The 9,574-nt window shown below is 61.7% G+C and overlaps 1 protein-coding gene across 1 annotated transcript; it reads right to left on the bottom strand.

Annotated features, from left to right (window-relative positions):
• Positions 1–4,558: 4,558 nt before the first annotated feature.
• Positions 4,559–8,586, bottom strand: CYTL1 (cytokine like 1). Its single transcript, XM_002723081.5, has 4 exons — positions 8,399–8,586; positions 6,331–6,375; positions 6,064–6,192; positions 4,559–5,061 (listed from the first exon to the last, which is right to left on the bottom strand). The coding sequence occupies exons 1-4, from the start codon at positions 8,546–8,548 to the stop codon at positions 4,972–4,974; spliced, it is 414 nt and encodes a 137-aa protein (XP_002723127.2). The 5' UTR covers positions 8,549–8,586; the 3' UTR covers positions 4,559–4,971.
• Between the last annotated feature and the right edge of the window lie 988 nt (positions 8,587–9,574).

Genomic DNA, 9,574 nt, shown 5'->3' with positions numbered 1-9,574 from the left:
GGTCTGTAACGACACACCGAGGCTGGGCAAATTTAGAAAGAAAAGAGGTGCATCTGGGCTCACGGTGGTGCAGTCCAAGGTTGGGAAGCCGCACCTTGCCACGGCCTCCTTGCCGGCAGGATCTCGAGCCGGCACGGGCTTCCACAGTGTGAGATGGGAGCGTGGGTCTGCACCCCCTCTGGGCTCTCTCCTTACACAGCCACTGCTGTTCAGTCACTTTTGGGGGCTCATCCTGGTGACCTCAGCTAAGCCTGAACACCTCCCAGAGGCCCCGCCCCACACGCCACGGTGAGAGTGGGCCTGCACCCGGGTCACACAGCATGGTGGGGAGGGGACAGGCCACAGCTGCGGCTCCACAGTTGGGATCCACACCCAACACCCACGAGAGTCAGCCACAAAAGGACGCAGGTGCAAGTCCCGGGGCAAGGGTGCTGGGGGATTTACAGGACTCGGCAGAGGGCAAGTGAGGGGACAGCACGTCATTGGGCCAGGGTCACACAGCCGGCTGGAGAGGACACGGGCCGGGGTGGGGCGGGTGGTGTGATGACCACAGGACTTGGGCTTTGCTCCAAATGAAAAGCAGGCCACAAAGAGCTCCCAGCAGAGGGCAGACGCGAGCTGAGTCGGTGGGACCGAGCGGGAGCAGGGCAGGGGTGCTGCCGGGAGCCCTGTAGGACGCTGCTACAGCCACCCGGGAAACAACCCCGGGCGACCTTGGACAGCTGGGCAGCGGCAGGGAGGGGACGAGGAGACGCAGTCACACTCGGGGTCAGAGGGGGCAGGATTTCCCGGCTCGCTGGCCGTGGGTTATATAAGAAACAGGGAGACGAGGGGGACCCCATGCCTAAAGAGGGTCTCCAAAGCTAGGAGACCCCTGGGGTCCCGGCCAAGGCAGCTACTGCAGGCAGAGGACAGCGGGGGACCGAGGGCTCCAGAGGGGGTGAGGTGGGGGTGCAGGAAGGGAGGGGCCGGCAAGGGCCCTGGTGAGCAGGGAGGGGCCCTGGACGCCACGAGAGGGCAGGGCTCCAGCAGCAGGAAGCGGCCACCAGGGCTACGGGGCTGCCACTGCTGGTGATGATGGACACAGGCGGAACGTCCAGGGGAAGAGCTGCTCCTCTGTCAGGGCCCTGGGCTGGGCCGGCCTGGAACTTCATCCAAGTCTCCCCCATGGATGGCCGGGGCCCAAGCACTCGGCCATCTTTGCTTGCCCTCCCAGGTGCACTAGCAGGGAGCTGGATCGCAAGTGGAGCCCGGCTGGTGCACACAGGGAGAGGCACTGCCTTACTCCGTGATTTTTCTTTTTATTCCAGTTTTGCCCAACCAACAGCCTCCAGCCTCCAGCCTCCAGGTCCCCGTCTTCCCGTCTGGAAATGGATTCTCTTTTATGTGAACGCGGCCACATCGCGGGCACAGCAGAGGGCTGCTCTGCTGCAGAGACCCTGCCACAATCAACACCTCTTACCTCTGACCCCGCTGTCGCCGACACCTGACGGGCTCACGCCCGCCCCAGCACCTGGGTCCCCACCAGCGGGGCTGTCCCGTCGGCTGCCCTGCCCCTGCCCCGCCCCCAATCAGGTCACGCGTCCTTGTCCGAAGGCCATGTCCTCCAAGGGTCCTTTCTGCTCCGACTGTTTTTCTGCATCTCCCTCTGCTGCCTAGATCTTTAGGGAGCCAAGAGGAGGGATTCTGTACTTTTCACCTCTGCTTGCGGGGTTCATTGTAAGCACCCAGTGAACACGGAAGAAGTGAACAAAGGCCTGAAATGCATCAAGCTGGCCTCCGCTTTGCTCTGGCCACATGGAAGCAGCCAGGGCCGGCTGAGCCACCAGACGGAGACCCGTGCCGGAGCCTGGAACCCTCTGCTGTTGCTCCCGGGCCCTCCGGGGAGTCAGCTGCCCGTGTATCTGTTTCCCAGAAGTCAGGGTTGGCCTCGCAGTCCGGAGGGGCACGGTGGTGCCCCTGGCAGAGGTACTGGTGAGGGCGCGCAGGAGAGTCCCTGGCTGAGTTTTCCCTCGAGGAGGGTTATTTCTTGAAGGGTCGTTCTTGGTTGATGGTGTCTCCCACAGAGACGTGGGTGTCCTAACCCCCTGTAGCTGTGTCTGCAACCTGATCTGAAATTGGGGTCTATGCGGAGGCTACGGAGTTCAGATGGGGCAGCCCATGGGCCCCAGTCCAGTACCCGGTGCCCTTGGAAGAGGGCATTTGGGGACCTGGCGCTGAGGCACATGGGAAAAGCCACCACCTGCAACACCAGCATCCCACATGGGCGCCAGTTCGCGTCCCGGCTGCTCCACTTCCGATCCAGCTCCCTGCTAATGCGCCTGAGAAAGCAGCGGAAGATGGTCCAAGTGCTTGGGCCCCTGCATCCATGTGGGAGACCTAGAAGCAGCTCCTGGCTCCTGGCTTCAGCCTTGCCCAGCCCTGGCCATTGTGGCCACTTTGGGAGTGAACCAGCAGATGGAAGGTCTGTCTCTCCTGTTTCTCTGTAGCTCTGCCTTTCCTTTGGGACGGGGACACCAGGAGCACCCCGTGCTTGGTGGGGACAAGGATGGAAGCCGTGTGTGGAAATGCCCAGGGAAGCCAAGGAAGGGCCCAGGAGGAGTCCTGCCCCGACCTCAGAACCGCAACTGCACGCCTCTTTCTCCTTCACGGCGGCCAGCTCGTGGTGCTAGGTTACGGCAGCTCTCGGGGACAGATCAGCGACCCTGTGCACCTGGGCTCCCAGGCAGAGGGCAGAGGCCTAGGGAGTCACTGTGGGGAGGCTCCTGAGACATCCGAGGCCTGGACACCAGGGGGACACACATGGCCTGTGGGACACCCAGGGGGACACGGCTCACCTGTGGACACCCAGGGGGACACGCCTAACCTGTGGGACTTCAAGGGGACCCAGCTCACTCAGGGACAACCAGGGGGACACGGCTCACCTGTGGACACCCAGGGGGACACGCCTCACCCAAGGACACCCAGGGGGACACACACGGCCTGTGGGACACCCAGCGGGACACGCCTCACCCAGGGATACCCAGGGGGACCTGGCTCACTCAGGGACAACCAGCAGGACACGGCTCACCTGTGGACACCCAGGGGGACACGCCTCACCTGTGGACACCTAGTGGGACACGCCTCACCCAGGGATACCCAGGGAGACCTGGCTCACTCAGGGACAACCAGCAGGACACGGCTCACCTGTGGACAACCAGGGGGACATGCCTCACCTGTGGACACCCAGGGGGACAGGGACACACACGGCCTGTGGGACACCCAGTGGGACACGCCTCACCCAGGGATACCCAGGGGGACCTGGCTCACTCAGGGACACCCAGGGGGACATGCCTCACCTGTGGACACCCAGGGGGACACACACGGCCTGTGGGATACCCAGTGGGACACGCCTCACCCAGGGATACCCAGGGGGACCTGGCTCACTCAGGGACAACCAGCGGGACACGGCTCACCCATGGGACACCCAGGGGGACACACCTCACCTGTGGACACCCAGGGGTGTGGGGAGCAACTGGGAGCAACTCGGACTAGACTAAGTTACTGGAATTAAGACTTATTCTATGCATCTGCTCTCCCACAATATGGCGCTGAGAAGGGAGTAACAGCTTCTACACAGCTGCCTCCAGTTCAACCAATAAACAGCAGGACCTGTTCCTGATTGGAGGAGAGCAGCGTACTCGGCGTGTGGGTAGCAGAGTTGGGATTGGTGGAAGAGGACTATAAAGGAGGAGAGAGACAACATGCACCAGGAACATCTATCTGAAGGAACACCTGAGCAGCCCCCGAGAGAGCCGGCCGGCGGTGTGCGGCTCCCCCGCGGAAGTGGGGAAAGTGGCAGGGGGAACCGCCCTTCCATGGAGGTGGAAGGAACGGTAGCCAACCCGGGAAGAACCAGCAGCAAACCCGGGGAGGGCCGAGCAGACAAAAGAACAGCGCAGGGTCCTGTGTCGTTCCTCCACGAAGACGGGGAGCGACACAGGGGGACACGCCTCGCCCAGGTGAGCAGGAGGGAGTCAGACACAGGGGGCCCCCGGCAATGTGTTGGACTGAACAAGTTCCCAGTGCGCCATCTTCTGCAGTCAGTAGCCAAGACATTATGCTGGGTTCATCAATAACTTCAACCAGCAGGTTTCCCCTGCAGGGCACCCACAGGGATGCTGGGAAGAGCCCGAGCACTGGGGTCTCACAGCCTTGGGCCCCGCCCCCGATGACCAGCCGTGAGCTTGGGCAAGCTCAGCCCACCGGAGCCTCAGCATCCCAATTCTCCCGACTGCAGGTGCGCTGAGCCGATGCTGTGGCACCTGCAGGGCACTGCCCTGTCTGTGGACCCAGTGCAACCTGTGCCCCACACCTACACCCCAAGGGTACAATCCGTCCCCAGGGCCAATCGGGGCATCTCCCAATGTCCCAAGAGCAGTCTTCACCCAGGTGGAGTGAGGCAGACGCCCGAGAGCCACCTGAGCGCAATGGAAAGAGAAGCACGCCCCACGCTAAGAGCGTGAGGATTCAGGGGCGGTGTGACAGCCACTCAGCACAGACGCTGGCAGGCTCGAGCTGGCTGCTCTGACCTTATTCTTTATTCGGTTGTCATCACCTTCCCGGGGAAGAGCGCTTCCTGCCAGCACTACCGAAGACCCTTGCAAATACAGCCAAGAAGCCAATTAACAACTTCTTTACACACGGCTGGCAGGCAGGCGGGAGGCGAGCGCGTGGCAGAAGGCGGGAGGCAGGAGGCTGGTTGGTGAGCAGTCAGCAGGTTTCCGGCACGCAGCACGAGCTGCTGTTCATGCAAGGGCTGCTGGGAACCCATCTCTCCCAGTGGCCCAAATCCGTGTTCCTGGGGACCTCACCCTCCTGGCAGGACACCCCAGGCTCAGCTCTCGCTGGGCTCGAGGGGTTCCGCCTGCCAGCTTGGATGCACAGGGCAGGGACCGGAGTGGCCGCTGCTGTGGCTCAGTCCCCTTGGGGTCATTCTCTGGCGTGAAGCCCCGGCAGGTCTGTGGTCCCGGGGCTGGGGTACTCCAAGGCACTGCAGTCATCCGACAGGAACACCAAATCCTGCAACAGACATGGTATGTGCCAGAACATTCCAGAAGGGGCCTGCAGGGCCCAGGAGCAAGTGGGGGACTCTCAGTCCCCTGCAGCTGTTCCCCTTGGTGTGAACCCCTCCCCCACAGTTCCCATGAGATCTGACGTTCCACTAGGAGCAGTCCTCAGGGAAATCCCTCACCCACTGGTTGGCCAGAGGAATGGCCAATGAGAGGGAGAGGGAGAGAATGAATGGATGAGCAAATGAGTGAATGAATGTGCCCATGACCAAGCAGCGGCTCTGCGGAGGGTGGGCAGGGCAGCGCCAGCTCCACCTTCAGACAACTGTGTCCGGACCAGACAGAACGCCAATGACATCTTCCTGGCTGTCCCCAGCCCCGCCCGGGGGCAGAGGGCACGAGGAGGGGATGCGTGCCCAGGACAGGAAGACTTCCGGGCTAATCACTGACAGAGCCAGGCACGGCGCAGCCTCCCCACCAGCCTCTCAGGGCCAGGGAGTCCTGCAGTGCCCGGCCCTCGGGAGGGACTCACTCCCGTCACCTTTCCCATGATCTCAGGAGCTGGGCACTAGCATGTCCCATGTCCACGAGTGGAAGAGCTGCCCCTCGCAGGTGTGCGGTCACCCCCGCCGGTGGGAAGAGCCGGGGTGGGGGCAGGAAGAGGCAGGCACAGCTCAGGGCTGTGTGGTGCTACAGTCGGTGCCCAGGGACCACAGGACGGCCACCCCCGCCACCACGGCGCTGGTCTTCAGTCCCTGCCCGGCTCCCACAAGGGCCCTCCCATCCCACAGCGCACCTGAGGGGCCCAGTGCCGGAGCAATGCCTCCCACCTACCCCCCTCAGCCGCCTTCAGGGTCTGTCTTGGGGGTCCTGAGCCACTGCCCCCCACCCCGCGCCTTGTCCCGAATCCCCTTCCCTTCACAAGGGTGACCGTGGGTGGGGAAGAGTCTGGAGGACCGGAAGCAACTCCCAAATCATCCTGCTCCTCCCCACGTGTGGGGCACCCACGTACCCTCCTGCAGAATGAGTTCATGAGGGTGTACAGCTTCCGCACTTGGTCCTTCAGGGCGTCCACCCGGGCCACGTGCCAGCACTGGGGTGAGGCCACGAAGTCCCGCAGCTTGGCCAGCACGCAGTAATTCTGGGGGTGCGCAGGGGGTGTTGGAGAAGCCAGAGGGAGGACAGCCCCACGTTGCCTCTCCCCACCTCTGAGCCTCGGGGCGGGAGCACAGGCTCAGCCCCACCCTGCCTCCCCCGGGGGCGGGCAGCACCCTCTTACGTGGATGTCCAGGTACAGCGCAGGCAAGTACTTCACACACGGCTCCTGGGAACGAATGCAGATGGCTGTGTGTCCAGCGGGGACACCGCGGCTGGACACACACTCCCCGGCCCCCGGCCAGCCCTCCCGCCTGCAGGCCAGTCCTGGTGCTAGGACACACAGCATCCCTGCATCTGTGTCACTTTCCCGCCGGAATGAGCAACTGCTTTGCTGCAACCGGATGTTCAGAGCACAGCTTCTTCTGCTTCTTCTTCTTTTTTTAAGATCTATTTATTCATTTGAAAGACAGAATTACAGAGAGAGAGAGAGAGAGAGAGAGAGAGAGAGAAGAGTCTTCCATCCACTGGTCCACTCCCCAAATGGTTGCAATAGCCAGAACTGGGGCGATCCAAAGCCAGGAACCCAAACTTCTTCCGGGACTCCCACGAGGGTGCAGGGGCCCAAGCACTCAGGCCACCTAGTGCTGCTCTCCCAGGTGCATTAGCAGGGAGCTGGATTGGAAGTGGAGCAGCCGGGTCTCAAATTGGCACCCATATGGGATGTCGGCACTGCAGGCGGTGGCTTTACCTGCTATGCCACAGCGCCGGCCCCACCACTTGCTGTGTATGAGGGAACTTTTTACTACATACACACATGGAGACATGCATAAATATCTCCAAACTGTCTCTAAGAGCAGCGCAGAAGGCGTCAGTTGCGGTACGGTGCTGGGCGAGTACCCCGATGTAAAGCAGTTTTGTAACCCGTTGTTCCACGACAGTTCCAAGCCTGCCTAGGGTTCCAGGAACATCGCTAGGCACAACAGCACACAGGCAGCTGGGCAGCCCGAACCAGCAGCTCCCGAGTGCACCCACGGCAGCCCCACTGGGCCAGGCTGAGCCCGGGAGACCACAGCTCCATCCGCGCCTCCCAGGTGGGGGTGACAGGGTTCCGACTGCCTGAACCGTCATCTGTCGCCTCCCAAAGTCTGCAGCAGCAGCTGCGAGGACTTGACCCAGGCACTCGGATGCCGGTGCGGGCGTCCCACGTGGCAGCTTACCTACTGCACCCAGCGCCCACCCCAATAAACATTTCTGCTCTCTTGCAGCGTCCCAGCTCTGAGCCTGCCTTTTTTTTTTTTTTAACCTTTTAAAGTCAGAATTCCTCTAAAAGATGGTGCTCTGAACACCTGCTAAGCGGGCTTTTGCATTAATCACGGTGCAATTATACAACAGCAGGTTGCTATAAAGGAGTCAGAACGCATTCTGCTGGTATCACGCCCAAGCAGGCTGATCCAATCTGCCCCCACCCATGCACACACAAGCACACATGTGAGCCCACGCGAGAGCACACGCACACACACGGAGTGCGGAAATTCTGTCAGTGGAATGTCGGAGTCACCTCGAGATGCTAGGATTACAAGAGATGGTTACTTTCTGCTTTGTTTGCGCAGTCTCCGACCACCCTAGTGAGTGCATCACTTTTACAATGAGAAAAAAGCGACGTGTTAGCTAACTTTCAAGCAGCAAGTGCAGAGGTGGCGCAAAGCCAGCGTCTGAGCATGGACAAGCGACAAAGAGCCACTTGGGAACCTTCCCAGAAACGCCTCTTGCTCCTGTCCGGGACCGGAAGTCAGAGGTCTGCCTGCTCCCCAGCAGCCCCCGGGGACGCCCCTCTCCTGAAAGCAGTGAGCAGCCGCTGACCTCACGGTGCCTGTTTTAACTCCCAGAGTCCTCAGGGTGGCCCGAGGCTGCTCTCACTGTCACCCACGTTACAGGGAGGGAAACTGAGGCACGAGGCTGAGCCATCTGCCCAGGTGAGGGGCGGCGCTGGTCCTGGAAGCTGAAGAACTTGGAAGCTCCGGGTCCTACAGGGACCTGGCTCCGTCCCCTTCCTCCCTCTCTCTCCCTCCTCCCTCCCTCTCGTCTTTTTCTCTGATAGTTCTAGCAAGTTACAAGCAAAAATGGGGCTCAGTAAGCACCCTCCACACACTGGAGCAATATTTAATAGGAGGGAAACGCACAAACACCCGATCTGTGGTCCTCGGTCCAGGAATGGCCAGAGCCCCGGGGGGAGCTGGGCAGGGACTCACCGAGGGCTCCTCGGCCTGCAGGCTCTGGAAGTCGCGGGTGAGCTCGCGGCTGAGCGCCCGCAGGCGCGAGTAGCAGGTGGGCGGCGCGGGCGCGGCGGGCGGCGGCCCGGCCAGCAGCAGCAGCAGCAGGGGCAGCGGCCAGCGCGTCATGGTGCCAGCGCCTCCCCGGCCCTGCGGCCGCCCGCGCCTTTAAGGAGGTGTTCAGGCCGGCGCCACGCCCCCACTTCCTGTGGGGCCCAGCCAGGGCCCAGGGCCAGCAAGGCGGTAGGGGGAGTGGGGGATGGAGAGGAGGGGCCGGCAGAGGCAGCAGGAAGAGCTTCCTCTGGCTGGGACCTCCCCAGACCACGCTGCAGGGCCAAGGCTGGGCTGGGAGCCGGGCTCCTGGGGCGGTGCCAGGGCTCTGCCCCGCCCCTGATGGGGGGGGGGACACCTGGGTTGACCCCGGGTCTTGGGTAGTGGGGGTTACAGTTTTGTGGTTTATGGAGCATTGCAAGAGGAGCCAGTGTGGAGGCAGCTGAGGGTCCCAGCACAGGGCAGTGGACTGGCGTGCTGATCACCTGGATTCCACACGTTACGGTGTGCGTGCTACAAGCATGCACCGTATGCGGCCGGTAAAAAAGAACCATGGCACCCGTGTCGTAGCACGTGGCTAGTAGGTTAAGCCACTGCCCGCGAAACCGGCATCCCGTATCAGAGTCCCAGCTGCTCCGCTTCCGATCCAGCTCCCTGCTAAAGCGCCCGGGAAAGCAGTGGAAGATGCCCAAGTGCTTGGGTCCCTGCACCCACGTGGGAGACCTGGAAGAAGCTTCTGGCTCCTGGCTTTGGCCTGGCCAGCCCTGTTGTGACCATTTGGGGAGTGAACCAGTAGAATCAGTAGATGGAAGACATTCTCTCTCTCTCTCTCTCTCTCTCTTTTTCTCTCTCTCCCCCCCTCTGCCTATCTCTATCATTCTGCCTTTCAAATAAATGAATCTTTTTCTTTTTTTTTTTTAACCATTTTTAAATAAGAGAAAAACTAGCTGATTTGTTGCAGGAGGGACAGGGATTGGAAATGACCAAAGCCGAGGCAGCCAGGATGGAACAGTGCTGTGGCCATGGGGTCAGGCACCCCAGCTGTCAGCGCCCACCAACCACCCCCACAACAGGCAGGGAGGTTGGGGAGGGAGCCGTGCCGCT

Source organism: Oryctolagus cuniculus, chromosome 2, assembly GCF_964237555.1.
Source record: "Oryctolagus cuniculus chromosome 2, mOryCun1.1, whole genome shotgun sequence".
Taxonomy (NCBI): domain Eukaryota; kingdom Metazoa; phylum Chordata; class Mammalia; order Lagomorpha; family Leporidae; genus Oryctolagus; species Oryctolagus cuniculus.
Note: the sequence above shows the minus strand (reverse complement) of the source record. Positions and strands in the feature narration are given on the sequence as shown.

Coding starts and splice junctions, on each gene's coding strand:
- CYTL1 (XM_002723081.5), bottom strand. CDS start 8,548: ATGACGCGCTGGCCGCTGCCCCTGCTGCTGCTGCTGCTGGCCGGGCCG. Junction 6,376..8,398: donor TGCAGGCCGAGGAGCCCTCG/GTGAGTCCCTGC, acceptor ATTCGTTCCCAG/GAGCCGTGTGTGAAGTACTT. Junction 5,062..6,063: donor TGAACTCATTCTGCAGGAGG/GTACGTGGGTGC, acceptor TGTCTGTTGCAG/GATTTGGTGTTCCTGTCGGA.